The following is a 25,038-nucleotide window of genomic DNA, read 5'->3' on the forward strand; positions in this document are numbered from 1 at the left end:
GCTAGACCAGTGGTCCCCAAACTGTGCCCTTAAGAGATTTTGGACTTCGGCTCCCAGAAACCGCAGCCATGTTGGCCACTAGTCTGGGATTCTGGGAGCTGAAGTCCAACATCCCTTAAAGAGCACAGTTTGGGGACCGCTGTGCTAGACTGGGCACCCTGTGATACCTGAGCCATTCTTGTAATGTCCTCCAGGCTGCTTTTAGCAATAGCATGTACATTTCTGTAGCACTTATCATTGAACTCAGCACTCTCTAAGTGGTTTACAGTTTGTAAGGCGATTGCCCCCAACAAGCTAGGAGGAACTCATTTTACTGAGCTATGAAAGGATGCATGGCTGAGTCAACCTTGGAGCCCTGGGATCGAACACACAACCTTGCTTTTGGGATCCTAAGAACATTGGACCATGAACAGCCAGGTTTGAGTTGATGCGTTAGCTAAGAGAATAGTTTCCACTCAGACATGTCCCGGTTATGAATTCAGCTACAGGGCTAAGTGGCGTCACTTTAACTGACAACTTGGGTAAAATGTCATCATGAAATATCATTTATAAGTCCACATGGCTGCTTCCAAAATGATGAAGCACAATGAGCCGCAATATGTTAAACTTGACATCTGGTTTGGTGTGAGTTGGGAATGTTTGTGTGTGGCAGGATTTAAAATGACAATACTGTAGAGTTGGAGGTGATCAGGTATTAAATTAGAGTTAGGAAGAACCCCATTTGAACATAATGAGTCCATTTGGTCCAGTTCTCTTTTGGCTCGTCTGACAGGACAAAAATGAAAGGAGTGTTAGTTGGTTTGAGTTTTGGACGGAAGAGTGCAGTTATTTTAAATCCTCCCTTTGTGGCTAAACAACTTTCTTCAATCAGGCAAGGGCAAAACTGTGGGAAATGTGGGCGACATAGCGGCAGTATTTGCTATACCAAAATTAGTAATCACTTTTTGATGTGGCTTTCAGTGTCAGCCCCTTCAGAGGTGCGGTTCCCTGCAGTGGAAATGTCCTTATCTTAAATCCTTCACATGAGAAATGCTCGGTATCCTTGAAGCATCAAACAGTCATGCTTGCGATCCAAAGCCCAAATGGGCTTAGCGTTGCCGTATAATGGCTCCCTAAACTGCAAGGGACCCTATTCTGTTGAAAATCATACTTCCACACTGGAGACCATGACTGTTCTTGATGGATGCAGGAATATGTGTAAGTTACCAACACAGCAGTGACACTGGACAGTCTTCTACGCACTTCCGAATGTAGCATTCATTTTCAGAATTGTGATCCTTACAGTAGACTCCTAAGCCTTCTCCATTTAATTCTCTGGGGGAAATCTCAGTTCAGTAAATTTTATGTGCAGGTGCCTTGTTGTTGGAGAGAGAGTAACGCATCAATGTTCTGTTTGAAATAAAATGATTTCTGTGATACTGTGGGAGGCAGCTTTCGTCCTTACAGAGATGGGGCAGTGTGACTCAGATTTGGGTTGATGTGGTACAGTTACTCATTATTGCAAAAGGGAGGGAAGTTGCTGGAGACTTTTCCTGGGTGTGAAATAGATGCACAACTTTGCAAGCCTTACCCCGTTCAACTCTTTCACGTAATTGCAGGTTACTTACTTTGTACGTTAGAAGACTTGACATTGCTTGTCCGCAGCCGTTCTAACTTTCTTGCTGCATTTTGATCCTGTCCAGTTTCAGCAGATGGACCGTCATAATCAGAGCTGCCATGACATTCGTGACACAGTCAACTTCATCAGATTTCAGCATCTGAGTGGCTAGCTTTTGAACGGTAGATCACCGGAATCTTTGCTTAGGACTCAAAGAGAAGCTTCCCTGAAACCTAGACGCTTTGTCAGTAAGATTTCACCATCCAATGCTAGCTAGACCAATGGTCTGTGTACAAGTATCCTTCTGTTAATAAAGTGGATGTTTTCCTGGACACTGGTTTTAACAGAATATTTGTTACCCAGAGACAGAAGTACCATGCAAAGTATCATGCTCTTCACCCATGCTAAGTGGGCGACTTCTGTTGCATGCAGGCAGATCAGCTAGAGCAGAATACCCTTCTTTCCCAGCTCAAGGTTTATTGTATTGTTCACTGCAGATATGCTGTTGTAACCCAACGTCAAAAGCCTTGGGTTTCACCAGCCTCCTTCCCTGTCCTCCCACTTCCAGGTAGGCAGAGGAAAAGGAGGGACCGCAGGTGTGTAAAAGGGCTGTAAAAAGAAGCTTCTTTGCCAGCGCCTTTGTTAAATAAGGTATACAGTCGGCTGTTTGTACCCGCAGATTCTTTACCCATTGATTCGACTATCCACATATAACCATATTTAATTCCAAAAAGCAAACCTGGATCTTGCCATTTTGTATAAGGGACTCCATTTTACTATGCCTTTGCATTTAATGAGACTTGAGCATCCATGGATTTTAGTATCCACCGGGGCCCTGGAACCAAAATCCAGCGCATACCAAGGGCCCACCATATCTGTACAAGGCAGAGTCCTGTGTTTGTAAGGAAGCTAAATGGAATGGTGTTCAAATATCTGCCTTTGAATCTGTAGCAGACTTTAGGTTGATCTGCCACGGCATGGCGGATCGCCCTGTATGGAAGTCTTGCTGATCTTAGAAGCCATTTTGAGGATCCTTGTCTTGGTTTGTAGTCTTGTGTGCTTCTCTCGTAGCTACATGGCTTGACTTTGCAGCAGTTAAGGAAGCGAAACACAGTGTGGCACACCCTGTCTTTTATCAGAGGCTACAAGGAAGAACACCAGAGAATTGGGAAGGTGGAGCCTTTAACTGCGAGCGCAAACTGCTTGCGATTATAAGGGAGAGACAGTGAGCACAATGGGTTCACACCCTCTTTATGTCCCATACATTTTCCCAAGAAGTGGTTCTGCTTCTGCTCTTTATGACCCAGTCTTAAAGCTGAAGTAGAAGACTGTTATATGTGTGTGGAGGGAAATTCTCTCTTCTGCAAAACAGTTGCTTCCAGTCGTTGCCACATTGTAAGGAGCTCTTAGAAGTGAATCACTCTTCCTTGGAAGTTTACCACCCGGTTGCACAAATGTGGAACTGAAAGTGCATCAAGAGGATCTTGGTGGGAGTCCTTTCAAGGAAATCGCAGTTGGAGGCTCTCATGCAAACACTGCGCATCTCTCACAGCCTGTCCTCCATCTTCTGAGAAATTGTAGACATGAGAGGGCAGTCTGTGGCTCTCCTGTTGTTGGACATTGACTATTATCCCTCAACATTGGCAACAATGGTACAGGTTGATCTCTAGAACATTTGGAAGGCTGCAATGTTAAGAGCTGGGCCCTGTATGGAGAAAAGAAGGGTAAAAAAATAAATGAATAAGAGCTACTGTGCTATAATGGTGAAGGCTGAGTTATCGGTCTAGGAGTCCTTGATTTGAATCTCATCTTTGCCATGAGCTGGCTGGATAATCTTGGGCAAGCTATACTCTCACAAACTCATTCATCCTTTCCTGCCTCGGCTCCCAAATGTGTATTGTTGGGTATTTTTTAAAAATGACTTCTAAGGTCATTATGAGCTTATGAATGAATTGCGCATGTGGAGAAGCTCTTTGTACAGTACAGTCGACATGGCTGTAGAAAGGCTAAATATTAACTCCCTTCTTCCCTTGTGCCAATCCTAAACTCATGATACCTGGTTGGTTTCACAGTCGAGCAGGGACTTGAATCGAAATCCTTCCACTGAACACCACGACAGCAAGGTTCAAACATGGCGTTTGAAAACGAATCCGGCCGTGTGTGCTCCATGCTACTGTGGGCTTCCCAAACCTTCCTGCAGCAATCCAGAGAAGTAAAATCAAGTCGAAACAGGAAAATGTGGTTCGCTTTGTAATTGCTGCTTAAGTGGCTCTGCTTGACATTCCTCCCTCCCTTAGGAAATACTATCTGTATTAACTTGATCCCTCTCGGTTGAGATTGGGGAGGGGGGCTGTGACAACCAAGCCTCGACAGCATTGCTTACATGACCAAATTTGTGCTTCTGCAAGGTTGATTTTCAGACTTTGAACCCTGCAGAGATTCCTCAGCAAACAAGCTGAGGTAGGCATACTTCCCTGAAGGCACAGAGGATTCTGAGTTTAGAGGGCACTGCCACTTTTTATCCAGGGGAAACTTGTCCTCCTCACAAAGATTTAGGTTCCAACCTTTACGGTTTGTTGCATTTGTTGCGGAAGACATTAACGGTGTCTTTGAGATAGGCTTGTTTTAGTGATTCCACTGGACTGGGGGGGGGGGGTCCCCTTTTGGCTCTTGCCTTTTCTTTGGCCCAGCCTCAAAATGTTATTACACCCAGCAAACAGGGATAGCAATTGTTTCATGCTTACTCTGTAGCAGGGTCGGGACCCCTTTGGGGGTCGAACAACCCTTTCACAAGGTTCGCCAAAGACCATTGGAAAACACATATTTGCATGTAGCAATGAAAATAATTTTAGGGTTGGGGGTCACCACAATATGAGGAACTGTATTAAAGGGTCACCGCATTAGGAAGGGTGAGAACCACTGCTCAGTAGTAATGTGCTTCAGATTTTAATGATGACCCTATAGTCCCAAACCACAACTGTTTCCCCCCCCAAAATTATAACCTCTTCCATATGGAGACCTAACAAAACCTAATGGTCATTGCAGTCTCTCTGGATTTCAATTGTGAGTCTACAACAGTCTTTTGCCTCATTGCAAAGGGAAGTGATCAATACAGTACTTTATATCGCTCCCTCTGGTTTGTGATTTCTGAGGGAGGGAATGCTCTCCAGAATAGAGAATGATTTGGCAGGTGAGAAGAATGACAGTGGCATGCAGGATGAAATTCTTTATGAAGCTCTTGAGAGGTCAAATGGAAGTGCTTTAACTCCAAAGTTCCCCAGGTCCTATTGATAGCAGCAGATGACAAGACATCAGATGGGAGTAAGAAGGGTGTGACTTTGATCTCTCTCCATCTTTTGCCTTTTTCAGCTCCAGAACCTGGGCATTAATCCAGCCAACATTGGCTTCAGCACTCTGACCATGGAGTCTGACAAATTCATCTGCATCCGAGAGAAAGTTGGAGAGCAGGCCCAAGTGGTCATCATTGACATGAATGACCCCAGCAATCCCATCCGCCGGCCAATCTCAGCCGATAGCGCCATCATGAACCCTGCCAGCAAAGTCATTGCTCTGAAAGGTAAGAAAAACCTTTCTCAACTCCTTTAAGATATTTCTGAATTGGGGGTTAGGCTTTTGGGGAGTGCACCTGAGATTCTGAAGGTACACCAATCTTTTGTTCTCTCCAAAGAGATCTACAACTGCTACTGCAATGAATATTACCACTATTCGTTTCTTTTCCTCTTACAACTATAAAAAAGCTGTGTCTTGTCCAGGATACACAGTGCAAGTTTCTTGAAAACTAGGTTACGTTAGTTAGCTGTTCTCAATTGCAGGACGGCCTTGTAATATGATTTTTAAACCACTTTTAATAGCTTTATTTTAATGTGAGTAGGCCGTGCGTCTAGGAGAGCTAGAATTAACTGTTGGGCAACAAACCATGGCTGACCTAAACTATGGCTTAACATGATATGGCAGTATGGCCAATAACCATGTAACTGCGTTTAATCTTCTTTTGGAAGTTATTTATGAACCTTCGCCTCAGACTTCCAAACCGAGTGTGCAAATTCCTATCCTTGTTCTAAGCTTCATCATTTTGGTATGAATATGACGGAACAGTACTAATGTGTCCTACCTATTGGGTGCATCCTACTCAAGCGTGTAAGTCACAGCACAATTGCCAGCCTTACTTGTTGGGTGCAAACCCCGTTGCTCAAATGACATTTCGCCCCCAATGCACTGTTCATCTGCCTCCGCTAAAGCCAACATGTTGCCATGTTTCCTTTTGCAAGGGAGAAACTAAGCTCTCAACTGTCTCATTACAATAGCTTCCTCTTTTCCCCCCCTCCTCTGACGGCTTTAATGTTGTATCACTATTTTTGTCACACTTTCTAATGCTTTCTTGTGTGTGCAGATGGTGAGTTTACCTCCGTTTTCAGATTGTATTGGTGTTTGTCCTGTTTTATGAAAAGAGAATGCGAAAGGCTTACCAGCTTAAGGGCTTAACAGGGCACACTGAATAATTAAAGTGGAGAAGGAGATAAGGGCCTATATTCCGTCACTACTTTGGTACCTGAATTCTCAAAATTCCTCTTGGAGAAAATAAAAGCAGAGCGCAAAAGCAGAAACCCGGTCTTGACGTTAAGGCCTGCAAGCATCTTTGCCTGAACATGCATCGAGCTTTTTATAAACAGGACGGAGACTCTTACAATTTCATAACTGGCTGTATTATTTTTTGGCTTTTTATGTACTTTGCAAATAGTACGGGACAGAAATAAAGCTCCAGTCTGGCTTTCAACTAGAGAATGTGTCTTGGATTACTGTCACCCCCCCAAAATCCAAGATTGTGTAGTGAAAGCAACCACAACCAAAGTAGCCTTGGGTTCTCCCCACCGTCCTTGTTCCCTTCTCCTCCTGCCTCCCACCTCCTTTTTAAAGAGCCGGTCTAACCTGTTACTATTCTAGTAGATGAGAGGGCTGACGCTAGGAAATACGGTGGTAGCTTAGCCTTTAACCCTGAAACTTAGTTCTTAATAGCTTTCAAAGTCTGACCTGCATAGTTTCTGTGTTTTGTGTCCCTCCTGGAATTAAGGTTTTGTAAATATGATGAATTAGTAATGCCACGAAAGTTACATATTGTTTCCCTCACTTGCTTAGCCAGAATTTTTGCTTCTGAGCGCTTCATGTCTATACCTTAGTTTGCTAGTTCTCAGGAAAAACCACCAAATGCAAAATGTTTTCTGGGGGACCTTTTGTTTGGATTTGTTGGAAGCAGGGCAGGACATAAAATGCCAAGCCAGCTTTTCCTCTTGGACAATGCTGGATGGCAATTCATAGGAGCTGCTGCTTGTAGCAACTAGTACTAGAAGGAAGGAGTTCCATTACTTTTTATCGGGTTCCTTGCCCTTCTTTAAAACATACTTTCTGCCTGCTTTTGCCACCTCTTGTTGCCATTCTTCCCCGGCTCAAGAGAACAGTAAGCAGGCATCTGTTATTTTTTTTCCCTTCCTAAATTTGCCTTGCTTGGATGATACTCTTCATGATAAGTATTTGTTAACACCAGTATGGGAAGATCTTGTAGCACCTTTGAGACTAACAGGCAGCTTGAGCTTTCGTAGACCTCGGTCTACTTCCTCAGATGCTTTCTTTCTTTCAGTTGGTCTCAGAGGTGCTACAAGATCTCTCTACGTACTGATTCTACAGACTAACAGGGCTATATCTTTGTTAACACCAGTTTGAGAACCACCTGTAAAGAAGTTCAGCCCTCCCTCTGTTCTCGCAGTCTTCGGATCCGCTTCCCTCACTTATGCATGAGGGAGGAGCGGCAGGAAAATGAATGGGGTGCGTGCTCATGGTGCACCCCTGTGCACCCCTGTATCACTATTCAAGCCAATGGGGCTTGAACATAGGCAAAACTCCATTTTTGTGAGGGGGTCTGGAACGGATCCTCCGTGGAAAAGGAGGGGCGACTAATTCCATCCTGTGGAATCTTGCTTGTTAGTGTTTTATCCTATCTATATTCCACCTTTCTTTCAAGAAGCTGAGGGCAGTTCAGATGGGACTCTTCCCCTTTTATCCCATTTTAGCCACTGAGGAGATGTTGAGTCAACGGCCGTCGAGTGAATTTTAATGGACAAACGGGGATAAATGAACTCAGGTCTCCATAGTCAAGGCCCCCAAACCCATCAGCGTTGGGCACCTCCCGCATCCCCTTTCTGACTTGAAGCGTTCCTCTACTTATCCCTCCCTCTCAACCTGCCTGGTTGTTGTTTGTGTTCTCTCCTCTTCCCACGCTGTGTGTTTAGTGCACGCTTAGTCTGCAAAATGCAGCAGGGAAAAAAAACCCCTTGTTATGTGCTTTGGTTCATCGAAAACCAAGCTACCAGTTGACCCGACAGAGTGCCCACTTCGTGACTGCTGTCTTCAAACCCGTGTCCCTCCGTGTACAAGTACTAGATACAGACGTGAACGTGTGTGGTATCGCTGTTGTATGCCTTGGTGTCCTTGATCTTCTCGAGCGAGCATTTTCTCATCTGCTCGGGTTAAGGATGAGTAACTTAGCATGAGTGTCGAACATCACGATGTTGTCGATGAAACCTGTGTTTGCAATACCTGGCCGAAGAGCCACAACCAATTCAGGAATTGGTTCTGTTAGATGGAGTTTGTGTAGATTAGTAAATGTGGCTTGAGGAATGTTGGTGTCTGGTTAAAAAAACAACCCCCAAAAGCCTGTTGGCCACTAGGTATTTTTACAACCGAGCCCCATGCATGATAACGTTTCACAGAATTAGGTGGCATATGCAGCCATTTTAACCACGCATCATAGTTCTTCTGATAACTGAAACGTTGCCCTTCAAGTCAGCTAACTGATCTGTGATCACATCTACAGCCGGGAAGACTCTTCAGATCTTTAACATCGAAATGAAGAGCAAAATGAAGGCTCATACCATGACGGACGACGTCACCTTTTGGAAGTGGATCTCTCTGAACACAGTTGCGCTGGTGACCGACAACGCTGTCTACCACTGGAGTATGGAAGGAGAGTCTCAGCCGGTCAAAATGTTTGATCGCCACTCTAGCCTTGCCGGCTGCCAGATAATCAACTACCGCACAGATGCCAAGCAGAAATGGTTGCTTTTGACTGGTATATCTGCACAGGTAAAGTTATGGCCTCTGTTGGCATATCCAACACAGAAACATGGGAAGACCAGTAAATGGTTATGACCCAGTGTTTTGGTTTCGTGCTCATTTTTACATTGTGAAAAATGGGCTGCCACTGTCTCCAGTGTACTAAATGAGAATAGAAATGGAATACACTCATCCCTCCATATTTGCAGCTTTGATATTTGCAGATTTGAATATTCACAGATTTGATTAATATGTTCTCTCTAGGAACCTCTAGGTCCTCCAGTGCAACTCTATGGTCAACTTTAACTAAAAGTTGCACTGAAGGACCTAGAGATTCCTAGAGAGAATACTCTACTAGGCCTTTGTAGCTCCTCCAGTGCAGTTCTATGGTCAGTGTCTGTCGGACATTGACCACAGAGTTGCAACAAAGGTCCTAGAGATTTCTAGAGAGGTGTCCTCTCAGGTAAAAACATGGTGTTTTTGTTATTTGTGGTTTTTCCAGATTCACGGGGGTCTTGTGCCCCTAACCCTAGCGAATATGGAGGGACTAGTGTACTGATAGCCCAGAAGGCCATTTAGTAGATTAGCAAAATAGAGAATCTTAAGTATTTGAGGCTGCTATATTCCATTGAGCATTGACATGTTTTATGACACATGCACAAGAGCCTTGATCTCTTAGCGCTCCTCCACGCTCCTAGGTTTTCAGTATCTAACTTTTCAGTGTAACTAGCAATGCTAAGAGCTCAGATAAAGTTTTAACTGTGTGACAGTTTCAGTTGACATTATACAGGATTGGGGAAGGGGCTCCCCATGAGATCCATGTTGCCCCTGCAAACACCACTTTTTTGACCCCTGAAGCCTCCAGTCCCCAAAACATCCTGGCTCCTATTTGGGGGGAAAAAGAGTAAATTTTGTTCCCAGAATTGCCCCACATGCTTCCTCCCAAGTTCTTTGAACCTTTAAAATGAGTTGCAAACTAGGTGTGCCACGTTGTGGCCCATCGGAGCAACAGTTGGCGCCTACCTCCCTCCATTAGCACTTCAATGTAACAGATTAATATATAGGTTTCTCCCCATTGTTAAGAAATTAGGTTCTTGCCATAATGTATAGTCACCACATAAACATTGCCGCAATCATTTTTTGTGAGTTTTTCCATCAGTTTTTTTATGGAATGCAGTAGCAATGCAAAAATAAATACATGTAGTAAAAAGGAAACATGAGCAGTAGAAAGGAATAGGAGTAAATAGACACTGGCCTTTTTTCTTTTGCTTTTGTTCTGATCCAAGGCCTGAGGAAAGGGGATTTTTGGCGCGAGTGACTCTGACAGTGATGTTGCAAAACTGGGAGGGAAATTGGGTGGCGCAGCCACTGCTGTGCGAGTATTCATCTACAAGGAGGATCCAAATACAAAAGTCTTACTTGCTTACTATATTCTAAAATAACCCTTTCTGCAAAGCACCCAGGGCAATTTGCAGTTTTAATGACTTAAACCTAAGCCCTTCTCACATTGAAAAGCAAGTACCAGGTTACCCACACCATGGGAGACAGTTTCTAGAGCCGAAGAGTGGTTTTACTCCCTCCGTGCCTCTGGGCTTCACTGTCTCTGGACAGTCAGCCTGGGGGAGTAAATGTTCAGTGAAGTAAAAGCCCTTTTCAGTGGGAATGTATTATGAAATAGAGAGAGGGGCATGAACTGGAAAGTACTCTTCCCTTCTTTTCACCAGACTCTGGTCCTCTACAATCTCAGAAACTGCCGCTTCAAAGCCTTTGCCTAGACTTGCACAAATACCTCATTTAAGTGTTAAGCTTGTAAACGGAGATTGTGGTTATTGTAACACAGCTGCTAAGTTACATCTTTACATGGTTGCTCTTCTCTTCCTTTCTTTAATAAAGCAAAACCGTGTGGTAGGAGCCATGCAGCTTTATTCCGTAGATCGGAAAGTGTCCCAGCCTATCGAGGGCCACGCCGCTAGCTTCGCACAGTTCAAGATGGAAGGCAATGCCGAAGAATCCACTCTTTTCTGTTTTGCGGTGAGAGGACAAGCTGGAGGCAAGGTAAGATTTGGTACAGGCCACACTATTGTAGTCTAGGCACCACACTTCTGGATATGACCCCTTCAAGAAAAAGTTGCCTCGCCTTTTCGTACAGCAATAAACCTAGCACTAATATATTCTCAGTACTGAATGCCTTGAATGTTTAGCTTGGATGGAATTGTGTGTCTTCCTTCCCTGCAAAAGCAAAAGATTTAAGTCAGTCCAATCTCTTTCCACACAGTTGCATATCATTGAAGTTGGCACACCCCCCACTGGAAACCAGCCCTTTCCCAAGAAAGCTGTGGACGTCTTCTTCCCACCTGAAGCACAGAACGACTTCCCAGTCGCAATGCAGGTATGATACATGAGTTACAGACAGTGTTTGTGTATGTATGTACACAGGAGGGGGACAATTTGAATTCGGGAGCATTGAAATCAATCATTTCATAATGCGAAACAATGCTCAAGCTTAATACTGCCTGCTCCCAGGCCTTGGATTTAACGTTGTAAGCTGGCTTTAATTGCTGCTTAGCCTTCCCTTTTATAGAACAAAAGTTCAGGTATTTTTGGCTTTTATAAGAGGTACACGGAAGGCTGCCGGTGACTTAGTAAAGCTCGCTTTGCTATTTGGCACTTGGAGAATTCCAACGCATTTGTAATAATTGCCAGAGGCTAGCCGTATTGCTTTCTTGGAATAATACAACAGTTAATATTGTGGTGATTTAAAAACTAACAAATGATTTGTTGTGTTCAATTTTAATTAGAATCCCAACTAGAATATATGCATTGCCCCATTTGTTAGCATCGTTTTTCAGGCAGGGGCAGGTGTGTCAACAGGCCACAGACATGCGGCAGTTGTAGGTTCAGATACACCAAGCCTAGGTTTCAACAAATTGCTGCTTGTAAGCCAACAACAAACCGCAGTTTTTAGTTGTGATTTTGCAGCTGACCAACTAATGATGACTTATTTGGGGAGATGGGTCTGGACATAACTGCAAGCCAGAATTCAGGAGCCACAACTAGGCTTACAGTTGTGTGTTACGAAGACCACACTTTGTACAAACAAAAGCATTTTCTGATCAGCATGCGGATGTGTCCTGATTTTGTGTGACACTATTCAGCAACTTAAGGCATACTTAAACCACTCGTATAGCTTCATGACACTCCTCATGGCTTATTTGAAGGTTTGTGTTTTATACAAAAAGGGATGCCACTCTAGCTTTTCAAGCTTGTGTTACAGATGAAAAGCTACTAATGAACTTCGGTTGGCTCAAACATACTGCAGCTAGACTCTTGTGTCTGGGCATAGCATGTACATCCCATTGCTGCACATGTTGGAGGCCTCAACGCTGTTTTCATTCTTTCTTCTGCAGATCAGTGAAAAGCATGATGTTGTCTTCCTGATCACCAAATACGGTTACATCCATCTGTACGATCTTGAAACAGGCACCTGCATTTACATGAACAGAATTAGTGGTGAGACCATCTTTGTCACTGCCCCCCACGAAGCCACGGCTGGGATCATTGGAGTCAACAGAAAAGGACAAGTAAGCAAGACGTTATTCTTTGAGGCATCTTAGCATGTAATAAAACTGGGCTTGTGAGATTCAGGTTGGTAAATGGGTGCATTTTTCAGACCTTTGACCTGCACTCTTACTTGTGAATGGGAAGTGTTTTCTTAACTATAATCCACTGAATGTGATTTCACTTGCTGCTCCTGCCAGTGAGTATGTCAGAAGTGTTGCATTTGGGAGTAGTAGGTGAAAGTTCAGAAACTCAAAGAGTTGTAGGAATGCTGCCGGAGCCTTTGCTTGGCAATATTTAACAATGCTGACCTTGGAAGATCTTTCCAATTAAAAGTGATGTTTGCTTTGAGTTCATGGCATGGCAGTCAGTTGCGGAATGCCGCCTTTCAGCTAGCATTTGGGAGCCCTAGAGGAATGCAGTTCCCATAACCCTTTACTACTAGTTGTGCTGACTAAGGGGAATCAGCATGTTGTAGTGGTTTCACTGCTGGTCTAGAACTTTTGGAGACTTGAGTTCAAATCCCTGATCAGCCATGGGAACCCACCAGAGAAGGAGCTAATGTCTCCATAAAATGTTCCAACTTGAAGACTTGAATCATTTGGGGAAGAAGATTCCTGTTGCATACCGTAAGGATAGGACAGTTTTAACCTGCCATTGAACTCTGGTTTCTGGGTTAATAAGCACATGCATGCCGTATTCAAGACCCAGAATGAGCGCAAACTGGCACAAGTGATGTTTTTGGTTGTAGTTGTCTAAGCATCGATGTCCAAGAGCCATCTCTCCTTGCACTGGGTTGTTGTGACTGCTGGAATTTCTCTTAAGATTAAAACGAACCTTTCTCAAATAGCTAGCATCCCTCCCTTTGGATTGTGTTAATCTGCTGCTAAGCTGCCATGGCTACAAAAAGCCTCTCTTGGCAGCTGGTTGAATGATCCGGTAAGTGGCAGCGTCAGGATTCTCTGGGTGTAAAAAAGCCTGAGCTGTATAGGAGCTGTGCTTTGTAGCAGCATTATTGTTCTAGGCCAGTGTTGTCTTTCCCTGTCGGGTATTCCTAGGTGGAATTGCCAGGAATTAAATCGGAGACACTGAGCTTGCAAAGGAGGTGCTCTACCACTAATCTGTGGCCCCTGTAGAACTGGGTGTGGGTGGGTTTCAGCCTTGTAACTCCATGCAGAGTGAGACAAGAAACCTTGAACAGGTTGCAGAGCTGGTTCAGTATCACAAATCGGCTGTCTTCCATGCCACATTGAGAAGCAGCACTCTTGGAAATGTAGGCGACTTTCCCCAAGTAGTGTTCCTAGGCTTCAGTTATAAAGTTCATTCAGCTTTCTGAGCTACTCGATCAAGGGAGCATCATATTTTGTCTTGCCTGCTTTTATTACTATTATTATTAGCCTTCTTGTCAGAAGGGATTTGAGAATGTGACAGGTTCCACTTGAGGGGTGTCACCATTGAAAAAGCCCCGAACCGTTTTAGCGTCTCTTGCGTGTGGGGCAACTCTGCACCCCTGAATCTTAAAATGGGGAGGAATGTGCAGCACAGGATCCTCAAGGACCTAGGACTTTGTGGCTGTACCCACCCAAACGTATCCACTTGCTTCGCCTCCGCAAGAGCTTAAAAAACAGAGCAAGCTCTTCGACTTGGAATTTTTCAGAATTCAGACTTAAGATTGATATCAACCAAGAGTGAGAAATCTATCCATTCCACGCACTCCTTTCCGCAGTAGTTATTAGTTGCTAAACTTTCCACAGAGCCACACAAACTTCTGTCATGGTTATGCTTGGCACCTAGCGCTGAATCAGATATATTTGATAGCTATTGACAAATCCAGAAATGGTGTGTATTTTTGAACTACTAGTAGTTACCACACCATATCACATAGAATTTGGAAAGTGTGGTGCTGACGTTCTAGATGTTTGTGGCCCCTTCATGTATGTGTCAGCACAGGATTAAATACAGTTCATCCAGTGAATACCTGGCTCTATGAATCTTCTGGGCTGGTGGTTCTTAGCCTTGGGTTCTCTGAATGTTGTTAGACTTCAGCTCCCTAAAGCCCCATTCAGTACAGCCAGTAGTGAGGCATTCTGGGAGTTGTAGTCAAAACAACATCTGTATATCCACGGATTGGCAAACGTTGTTGTAGCCCTCGGTGGACATTACTTTCATGCCCTTGAAAGTGGTTCAATATGCATATTTGACTTGGAAGAGCAGAGTGTCCATCTGGGATTGCAAGTGTTCATTGGTAAAGCAGAACCATTGCATGTACAAATCTCATGTCCCCATTTGGGACACTGCGCTTATGAGCAGACTGGATGACTCACTTCTGTTGGCATGGCAGTCCTCACTCTCCCCTCTGGCTCTCCAGCCTAAAGATCAGCGATGCATGATTTTCTCACGGAAGAAGCAGCCCTTCGCTGAATCACAGGCATTCTGCGCATAGCGCAGCATGAAGCGACTTCTTCTGGGATGGTACTGTATCATATTGCAAATGGGGGAGGCATTGTTTTGAATGCTTCTGCATATGCTGGAGAAGAGTGTCTTTCCATTATGCTGGCTTTCCACCTGCATGAAACAGACTTACTGGGGAGAGGGATATGTCTGTGGTCTCCACCTAAGAAGCTCTTATGAACACAATTTCCTAAAAATAATGCAACTTTCCAGTCTTTTCTCCAAAGTGGTACATCCCAAGCAGATCATCTGCTCCCTCTGCCACCCTGGCATATCTCCCATGCCATGCCAAATCTACATCCAAAACAGAGTGGCACATGGCACCTCACCTACCTACCCAACTCAAGGTGCATAAAACTCAAAAATAACCAGGTTATTTTGGCACATGATACCGAAAGAAAGAAATTCCTCACAGGAACCTCTTCCTGTAAGGAAAAATGAAATAGCAAAAAATAAATGAATTTGCTCCACTTCTTGACCCCAAAAGTCTGCTGCCTGATTCTTTCTGGTCATAGCTTCTGCATATACATATTTTAAAAGAATGTTTCTAGAGCATTGCTTTGTGTTGTTAGTAAGGAATGTCAGCGGACTAAGATCATAATAGGAAACTGTTGTCTCCTCTTTTCTCTCCCGCTCAGGTACTCTCAGTATGTGTTGAGGAAGAGAACATAATTCCTTACATTACCAACGTGCTGCAGAATCCCGATCTGGCCCTGCGAATGGCTGTCCGTAACAACCTTGCTGGTGCTGAGGAACTCTTTGCCCGAAAATTCAATGCCCTTTTTGCCCAAGGGAGCTATTCGGAAGCGGCAAAAGTGGCAGCAAATGCCCCTAAGGTGTGGAAAATGCAGATGTTTTGGATTATAACCCCCACAAAACCTTGCCATTTCTTGTGCTTGGCTAGGGCTTCTGGGAGTAGAAGTCCAAAATACGAGGGGCTAAAAGTCACACATAGACCTAAAGGGTCTGGAAGTGATGAATGATGAACTGTCTGATGAACTAAACACTTTTGTTGGTGCCCCAAAGGGTCTGTGGGTTAACTTTATCCATATCTTGTGTTTCAAGGGTATATTACGCACCCCAGACACCATCCGTCGGTTCCAGAGCGTCCCAGCACAGCCGGGTCAGACCTCTCCCCTGCTCCAATATTTTGGAATCCTGCTAGACCAAGGGCAGCTGAACAAGTATGAATCCTTAGAACTCTGCCGGCCGGTTCTCCAGCAAGGACGCAAGCAGCTCCTGGAGAAATGGTTAAAGGAAGATAAGGTAAAACATGTTGGGGATGTCAGGGAGAGGGCAATTCATTTCAGGGCCCCTGGCTGAGTGTTTACTGGTAGCAAAACTTACACACTTTCTGTCCAACAGAATCTTCTCCAGCTCAAGTCCAAGCAGCAGTAACCACATCTGTGCATTGAATTAATTGAAAAATGAGAACTTACTTGGGAACCCAGATTCTATAAACTAAGACCCCTATGTTTCCTATATGTCATGATTCTCAATGAACAAACACGGTTTTGCCTGCGTAGATAAAGGTTCTCTCCACCTACTGAATGCTGTGGCCTCATCTGAGATGTTAACTTTCAAGATTTGCTAAGCTGTTTTGGAGTTTTCTAGTGTTTTGTTAAGTTTTCCTTGTGGAATACAACATAAATTGCAGACAGGTGTTTCATAAAGGTGGCCTTTTTAGCCATTTCCAATCTTCCACTGACAGGTAAAGGTTGTAGGTTGGACTCAATGGCCTGTTACAGACTGCCAAAATAAAGCTGCTTCGGGTCTCTTTGGAGGTATGCTGTTTAAATGATGCATGCATCCTAAGAATCCGAAAGCTGCACCAAAGCTGCACTCCAGTGCTTAGGAATTGAGTGTGGCTTTGGCGCAACCTCCGGACTCTTAGGACCTATGCATCATTTAAATAGCATACCTCCAAAGAGACCCGAAGCAGCTTTATTTTGGCAGTTTGTAACAGGCCTATGTATGCTAGATCAGTACTTGCCAGCTTTGGTACTACAGATGAACCGTTGCTCTAGACCATGTCTTTGGTCTATGTGGATTGGTGAGAGCAGAGAGACCTGGCCACTTCTCTTTGTCAGTGAAATATCTATCTTAAGAACATGTTTCAAAATACTCAGAGGGGTAGAATTTCCATAGTAGAGAAGGCAGAAAAATGGGAAAGGATCCACATACCAAATCTGCTGTTATATTTCAGAGACTTCAGTATGATAGCAATGGCTTGCAGATTATGTGCATATCTGTGTGAGAGATTTTTTCTTCTTTAGTCATCCCCTTTCTTTGCAGTCTAGCCTGTGTCATCCTGCTTATTAATATTTGTCTAACAAATTATTTAAATGTTTGTATCAAAACAGCTGGAATGTTCTGAAGAACTAGGAGACCTTGTGAAGTCTGTGGATCCAACGCTGGCTCTGAGCGTCTACCTGAGAGCCAATGTGCCCAACAAAGTCATTCAGTGTTTTGCTGAAACGGGTCAAGTTCAGAAGATTGTGCTGTATGCAAAGAAGGTGATTTGTTGATCTGAAATGTGAATTGCTTTGACCAATGTTGCAAATTGAAGTAGCCTAGGAGCACTGTTGGAATTTTCTGTACAAATAGGAGTGGGAATTGTCAGTGGACAGAAACTCATGCCCCAAACTATTTTGTGGATGCTTAGTTTCAATATGTACCTGGTCCAAAATCAGTAATTGCAATGACAATTGTGTTTATGATCTGGCTGCCTAATACCCACAAAGTTTAATGGAGGACAGCATAGTGCTGAAGTTTTCCTGTGACCATATAGTGTAGACAAAATCATGTACAGTAGTCTCTTTTGGCCTAGCCTTTGCTTCCTCATTGTTGGTCTGGGTTGGGGACCCTTTGGCCTTTCAAATGTGTGACACTTCAACTCCAAGATGTCTCAACCAGCATAGCTAATGGGGCAGGATTATGGAATTTGTGATGCAGAACGTTCGGTGGGCCAAATATTTTCCATCCTTGTCTAGATGGCATCTGGTGCAGCTCTTACATATTTATAGAGCATGATTTTGAAGGAGACAAAACAAACAGTAAGCCAGTCTTTAAAGTATAAATTAATATTAGTGCATTTCATAGTAAAGGGCAGTATGAAGAAAGAAAGAGGGGGGGAAAAGAACGAAATCTGCTCATTATGTCCTAATATGTGCATATTCACATTTTTCATAGGTTGGCTACACTCCAGACTGGATCTTTCTCTTGAGGAATGTCATGCGGATCAGCCCAGACCAAGGACAGCAGTTTGCCCAAATGTTGGTTCAGGATGAAGAACCTCTTGCAGATATCACCCAAGTAAGTAAATCTCTGTAATTAACTTAGAGTTAACTCTTTGTGTGATCTCACATCTCACTCAGTCATGCACATAAATGCTGTATAAATGCTGCCGTACACCAGAACATGGAAGGATTCCTGGAGTTGAGTTTTAAATTGCTAAAGGAAACTTAATTAGTGGTTAACTTGTTCATACAAGCCTACCTAATGCTATCTTGAGCTGTTGACTCCAGGTATTGGAAAATGATGGTTGTAATTATTATCCTGTTGCCAGTTTGAAAGGTAGGTATAAAGAAGAGGCTCCTGCTAAACAGGGACTGTCTTATGTTTGGAACAGTATGTGAAGAGCAAGAATTGAGCTTTCTGTGACTGATTAGTGACTGGATGAGCTTTGGTAGTATGGATTGGAGTAGTTCTACCTAATTTTTTTAAGTTGTCCTGTATGCTTGGGAATACAGACCATATCGATCAAACTTGATTCCTCTCATTCAAGTCAGTTGATGTAAGGAGGAGACTAACACAGACATGACATCCTTTTTTCAGATAGTGGATGTGTTCATGGAATACAACCTGATTCAGCAGTGTACAGCCTTCTTGTTGGATGCCCTGAAGAACAACCGCCCCTCCGAGGGTCCTCTGCAGACCCGCTTACTTGAAATGAACCTCATGCATGCCCCCCAGGTAGGTCCTGTATCTGTTAAAGGAACTTGGGGACCAGGTGGGTGTTCAGGATGAAAGCATAAGTATCTCTGAGGCTGGCATTCTAAAAAGGAACACAAGAGAGGTTTTTGAAGGTGATAATTTCTGTTTAGAAGTGATGTCTGCAGCTGAATCAAAATACTTGAATATAGTTTCTTCTAAAGCAGACCCGGCAGTTCTGCTAAGCTTGAAAAAAATAAAATCAGAATAGATGCTACATAGTGATTTCTGAAAGATCCCTGTATCTTATAATTGGCAGCCTTACCTTGGAAGACTTAGGTGATGTGAACACACATGAAGAATGTGTGGCAGACTCGCAGTATGAAATTAAACCTGTTGTAAGTTTGTGCATGCTAGAGAATCACTGTACCTAAAATGAACATTCCTATTGATCACTGAATCTTTCTTTCCAGGTTGCAGATGCCATTTTGGGAAACCAAATGTTCACTCACTATGACCGGGCCCACATCGCCCAGCTGTGTGAGAAAGCTGGCCTCCTCCAGCGAGCCCTAGAACACTTCACCGACTTGTACGATATCAAGCGTGCAGTTGTTCACACTCATCTTCTCAACCCTGAGGTACGGTGACCCCAAATCTAGCAGGTCCTATCTGTATTTGGAGGAAGCAGGTTCTCCCATGGCAGGTGGTTATACACTCAGAGAACTGCAGATTATTTTGGATACTTAAGTTGCCTTAAAATTACAGTCTCTTGTAATTTTGTGTTTTAACTTGCAGTGGCTGGTGAACTATTTTGGCTCCCTCTCCGTTGAAGACTCCCTGGAATGCCTGCGTGCAATGCTTTCCGCCAACATCCGCCAGAACTTGCAGATATGCGTCCAGGTTGCCTCTAAATACCATGAACAGCTTTCGACGCAGTCGCTCATTGAACTCTTCGAATCTTTCAAGAGCTTTGAAGGTAAAGTAGCTTTGTTGTGTCAGGGACAGGGAGCCTGTGGCCCTCCCGATGATACTGGGTTGGAACATTACCCATAGCTTCAGTTATGCTGATGGGCACTGCAGTCCAACCATATCAGGAGGCCATCTGTGTTTTTGCAGTGACTCTGAATGTGTGCTAGAAGCATCCTTGGTTATATCCTACCTGTTGCATTGGTTGGCCTTGAGGTACTGGTCTTGGAGTAGCATTGCCTGCTACATACTATTGACCTTCTCCTTCAGTTATTGATACAGATTGGCACATTTGATCAGGGAAGCAAAACGTGAAGAAATTTAAGGTTTTTTCCCCTTCCTTCAGTGAAATTAGAGAAGCTCTTGTTTGTCTGGTGATGCTTTCCCTGGAACCATATTATAAGATAGGAGCCATCTTGCTAAAGATAAAAAGTTACAAGTGAGGGACCCGAAATTGTTGATCCCAAAGGCACTTGCCTGCTTGACTCGATTCCTGAAGTGTTGCCATTCCTTTGCGTCTCCTCACCTCCTGTTCAGGTCTCTTCTATTTCCTGGGGTCTATCGTCAACTTCAGCCAGGACCCAGACGTCCACTTCAAGTATATCCAAGCTGCTTGTAAGACAGGACAGATTAAAGAGGTGGAACGAATTTGCCGAGAAAGCAACTGCTACGACCCGGAGCGTGTGAAGAACTTTCTCAAGGTAAAAAGTTAAGACAATCTGCCTTTCGTGGTGGGCCCTGTTTGCCACTGTTTGTGAAATGTAAACACGTAGTTCCCTAAACTGTTGGTGATGGAGAGGTCATTTGAAATAACAGTCTTAACTCTGTTCTGGGAATAGAAACATTCTTCTTGTGAAAAGGTAGAATGAGTTTTGGAACACAATTTGAAATCACACTGAAGTTTGGAAAAAGGAAATCATTGCTACCTACAGCTGTGTGGAAGCTCACATCTTTTAGTTTTAAAGGTGTTGTTTGTTTCTGTCTGAAATGTAGACTGACAAAATTACCCTCTAGAATAGAAACTGCACCTCTCCATACACTTCCATGGTTCTTATTTCTGCCTTCCGACCTCGGAGGGCCAGCTGGGATGGGCGGGAAGAGATTTGGGAGCTTTAGGTTAACCCGACAGCTGTCTTTGAGGATAGCCTATGAATAGCCAAATCTGTATGTCAACCGTTTCCTGACCAGTCTATTGTCTCTTGTGCTCTTCCTTGTGTCTCTGGAATTTTCAGGACATGTACCAGGTAAACCTCCCAGTATAGGTTTCCCGTACCTATGAACTCCTTCGGTGTCTACTTTGTGTTCAGGATTACATCCTGGGATTTATAGTCACAGAAATTGTGCTCACAGGTGGCTTATTTTCCCCCCGCTTGGAACTCATTCCTGTCATCTTGGCACCCCTTTTGTTAAAGGCATCTGGATCATTCTGCCACAAGGAGAAAGGCTGGCTGTCCTTGGAATCCTTTGCCGAATTAATTGGTTTTTTTGTTTTTGCGTTTTTAATCACAGGGCTGCTTTCAATCCCTTTGTAACCTGCCGCTGTCTTCAGTTCAGTTCCATTGTGTATATCTGGCTGTATCTCAGCCCAGTATCCGCAGGCAGCAGCAGCTGGGATGAAGCCTCCCAAATCCACATAATAGGTTTAGCTCTCAAGAGGATCATTTGGGAAGGAGAAGCAAGAGGCAAGATGTAGAGGTAGCATTTGCCCAAGTCAGTTCTTTAAAAGTAGAGGGTATATCCCCCCAAACTAGTGATGCAGCCCTAAGACTAGAAGAGATGTCATCTCCCACCTTAAAACATTTGAGCTCTAAATGGGATGAGGCTTTTAAATGTAGATTAAATTTGGCTTGTGTTCCAAGTCCATAAGTTTAGCCAGCCTTTGTGTATATACATTGTACCAAGGTGAAAGAAGCATGGAAGAATCCAAGTTCTTCCCGTTTCTAAAGGCTTCACCATTTGGTCACTTAGGAATCCCTTATTTGCCACAAGTGACCAGAGAAGCATGATTCAGAAGGCCAAGATGACCTGGGAAGTAACACAAATATGCTACCCTTCAGTATTATAAATAGTCTTCCGCTGGTTTAGCCGTTTCAATCCCAGAGTTGATCCTGCACACCAAATAGTTGTCGCAGCTGACCAAGGCTGAGGCCTAGTCTAGGCTTGTAATCCCTTGTTGTCTTGTGCTTACTGTAAAACTGTAAACGTGGGCGCTCCAAGAAGCCATAACTGGATTCTTGGGACTAAATCCAGTTTCCGTCCCAACTAGAGTAGAGCCACAAAAATGAACAGGAATTGATTTCAATGGGTCTACTTTAATTGAGAATAAAATTGGATTTAGCCCTTTATATTTTTTTAACAAAGCTGCAGGAGCTTTGAGCAGAATGAGAACGTGAAACAAGGCTGGTTGTATCAGTTTGGTGTTTTGTATAGGTGGGATCTGAATAGAAACGTTGTCCCCAGGGGCAAACCTGCTTCAGCTCACCAATGTGATTCTTGCTGTGCAGCTTAGCTCTTAGCTCTTGTGTCGGATTCAGTGGGGCTCATTAAAATCGGGGTTTTTCTCCCTCCCTTCTTTTTTTATAGGAGGCAAAACTGACAGATCAGCTTCCCTTAATTATTGTGTGTGACCGCTTTGACTTTGTCCACGACCTGGTGCTGTACCTGTATAGGAACAGCCTCCAGAAATACATTGAGATCTATGTTCAAAAGGTAAGAGGCTGTTTTCATGAAAGAAAGACCTCTGGAGCAAGAAACTAAGGAAATCATATTGTGTTGCTGTCCTTGGTGTGACTGAGTGCTACGTGATGATGCTTTTTAAAGACGCCTACAAACCAGCTGTAATGTCTGTCAGGAGAGGCTCTGTCAGTAACCTTTCTCTCTGAATATTCATTGCCCTTTTAGTATGTGTGTTCTCTGTAGGACACGGGGACACAGTGAACAGCTCTCTTGCTGTTTTGTTATATGCATCGAAGTCAACTTTGACATACAACAACCCTCTCACAGGTTTTACTTGGCGAGATTTATTCATAGAAGGTTTGCCATTGTCTGCCTCTTATGCTGAGATACGACTTGACCAAGGCGACTCAGTTTAGTTTCCAGAGCTGAATTGATTTTGAAACCAGAGTCTCCATCTGACACTTAAACTGCTACACCATGCTGGCTCCCTTTAGTGACATATGCATGCATAAATGTGGTTTCTGTGTGCAGATATATCTTTTTGGGGCATAGGAAGCTATTCTATAGCCTTTGTAGGCCACTCAAATTTCCCCTCTCTCTGTAGTTGACAAATCCCACAATAGGCCACTGCTACTTATAGGTAGGGAGGGAGAAGGAAGCAGAAGATGCAACTGCTCTGGGCTCATGGGGATCTTGGGCACACCAGAAGGATTGCACAGCCAGCAGCACCAGTAAGGTTTGCCACTGGCGAAGTGTGCTCTCATCACTTTCCCAGCACTCCCATCAGAAACACACATTGACTACTCAATGGAGAAATAATTCAAATGCTTCAAATCAAATCAAAACTAATCTCTTGTCAACCAAACTGGTTAGGCTCAGCAATCTTACTTCCAACTGAGACTTTGGTTTTTTGGGGGTTGAATGTACCTTGTAGATGGCTGCTTAACTGCCACCAGGATTGCAGCGTAGTCTCCTCTTCACTCTGTTTTACTTAAAGATCCTGTGTTGCCAAGTCTTGATTATGTAGCAGGAAACCCAGCCTCTGTTATGCCAGATTGTAGAGTTTGTTGCTTTAATGCTGTCTTTCTTGCTGTAGGTGAACCCGAGCCGTCTGCCCGTGGTCATTGGGGGCTTGCTAGATGTGGATTGCTCTGAAGATGTCATAAAGAACCTGATCCTGGTGGTGAGGGGACAGTTCTCCACCGATGAGCTTGTGGCTGAAGTGGAAAAAAGAAACAGGTGATGTCATGTTGCCATTGAGAATAGTCTCTGGGTGGCTGTCTTGGTGCTCATGCTCTCAGGCATTGCTAGCCAAAAACATTGCTACATAGTGGAATAATTTTGTTGCTGCTGTCCAAGCATGCTCTCAAGAATTCCTTAACTGAGTAACTTATTTTCTTGGGTTTTTAGATTAAAACTCCTCTTGCCGTGGCTGGAAGCTAGAATCCATGAGGGTTGTGAGGAGCCAGCTACGCACAACGCGCTGGCGAAAATCTACATCGACAGTAACAACAACCCTGAAAGATTTCTGCGGGAGAACCCTTACTATGACAGCCGTGTGGTGGGGAAATATTGTGAGAAGAGAGACCCGCATCTGGCATGCGTGGCTTATGAGCGTGGACAGTGTGATCAGGAACTTATTAATGTGCGTATTTAATGTGGGTTGTGGTCAAAATGGGTAGACTTCATGGTATTGTGAGGTTCCTGTCATACTCTGGTGGCTTTAGAGTGCCAAATTGCTTCTTTTTTGAGCTGACGAGGTAAAAGAGCCGATAGCTATGGCTGCCATAGCTCTTCAGGAGAGAAGCAGTTGTAGATATAATGCTGGTCCCTGGCACATGTGGGAGGTGGGATGCTGGTCTTCCACAACCAATAGCCTGAGAAATACTTTTCCAGGGATATGTGGTGGGTATTTTTACTGTGTCTTTGTTCTCTGGGGCATTTTAGGCCTAGGAGAGGTCTTTTTTAAACAACAATAAATAACTGGAGATCACTTGCTATTCACTTTTTGTTTTTATAAAGGCCTGCCTGGTCCTAAAATGTTTCAGGAGATGCAGAAAAAAGGGGATAAAATGCCCCTATATTCACTAGAGGGCATTTCAGTGCTATATGAAAAAAAAAATGTTTGCCACTGGGGGTCCACACCTTCCTTGTGATGATAAGTATTATTGCTGTTCCTTGCCAGAGGTGGCGGGGGGAGTAAGTTACTATTGTTCTTCATACAGTTTGGAAACTAAGCCCAAGAGAATGGCTTGGTCAGCTGGAAAAGGAGTCCAGTACTTACAGGTTCTATCAGTGGTTGTCAACCTTTGGGTCTCCAGATTCTTGGACTTCAATTCCCAGAAGTCCCAGTCAGTATGCTCCCTGTTCAGGAATTCTGGGAGTTGAAGTCTCAAAAATCTAGAGGACCAAATGTTGAGAACCACTAATCTAGAGGAACATTAGGAATGGTGAGGTCTGTGTCTCCCCCCACCCACCACCCACCCCTCAAAGGAGTAAACCATCCAAATTATTTTCCCCCTTTGGACTCTAGGTATGCAATGAGAACTCCCTCTTCAAGAGTCTGTCTCGCTACTTGGTGCGTCGCAAGGACCCTGAGCTGTGGGCTAGTGTGCTGCTGGAGAGCAATCCTTACCGAAGACCCCTCATTGACCAGGTACTATTCATTCACACCATTTGCTGCCTTGAAAGCAAGAGGCCTATGCATTGCTATCTGCAATTGCTCCTTTGCC

The 25,038-nt window shown here is 44.0% G+C and overlaps 1 protein-coding gene across 2 annotated transcripts in view; it reads left to right on the forward strand.

The window, feature by feature from the left end:
- The window catches only part of CLTC (clathrin heavy chain), a 59,402-nt gene that overhangs the window by 17,283 nt on the left and 17,081 nt on the right, over positions 1–25,038 (forward strand). For both annotated transcript variants that reach the window (XM_042442400.1, XM_042442399.1), the window contains exons 2-18: positions 4,967–5,174; positions 8,484–8,752; positions 10,616–10,777; positions 10,998–11,111; positions 12,130–12,303; positions 15,370–15,567; positions 15,797–15,997; positions 17,095–17,247; positions 17,924–18,046; positions 18,569–18,706; positions 19,138–19,302; positions 19,460–19,640; positions 20,168–20,331; positions 22,214–22,339; positions 23,403–23,545; positions 23,717–23,951; positions 24,840–24,962. In XM_042442400.1, the coding sequence (XP_042298334.1) occupies positions 4,967–5,174; positions 8,484–8,752; positions 10,616–10,777; positions 10,998–11,111; positions 12,130–12,303; positions 15,370–15,567; positions 15,797–15,997; positions 17,095–17,247; positions 17,924–18,046; positions 18,569–18,706; positions 19,138–19,302; positions 19,460–19,640; positions 20,168–20,331; positions 22,214–22,339; positions 23,403–23,545; positions 23,717–23,951; positions 24,840–24,962 (2,877 nt within the window). The remainder of the gene's footprint in view (positions 1–4,966; positions 5,175–8,483; positions 8,753–10,615; positions 10,778–10,997; positions 11,112–12,129; positions 12,304–15,369; positions 15,568–15,796; positions 15,998–17,094; positions 17,248–17,923; positions 18,047–18,568; positions 18,707–19,137; positions 19,303–19,459; positions 19,641–20,167; positions 20,332–22,213; positions 22,340–23,402; positions 23,546–23,716; positions 23,952–24,839; positions 24,963–25,038) is intronic.

The sequence above is a fragment of the Sceloporus undulatus genome, chromosome 11, assembly GCF_019175285.1.
Source record: "Sceloporus undulatus isolate JIND9_A2432 ecotype Alabama chromosome 11, SceUnd_v1.1, whole genome shotgun sequence".
Classification (NCBI taxonomy): Eukaryota; Metazoa; Chordata; class Lepidosauria; order Squamata; family Phrynosomatidae; genus Sceloporus; species Sceloporus undulatus.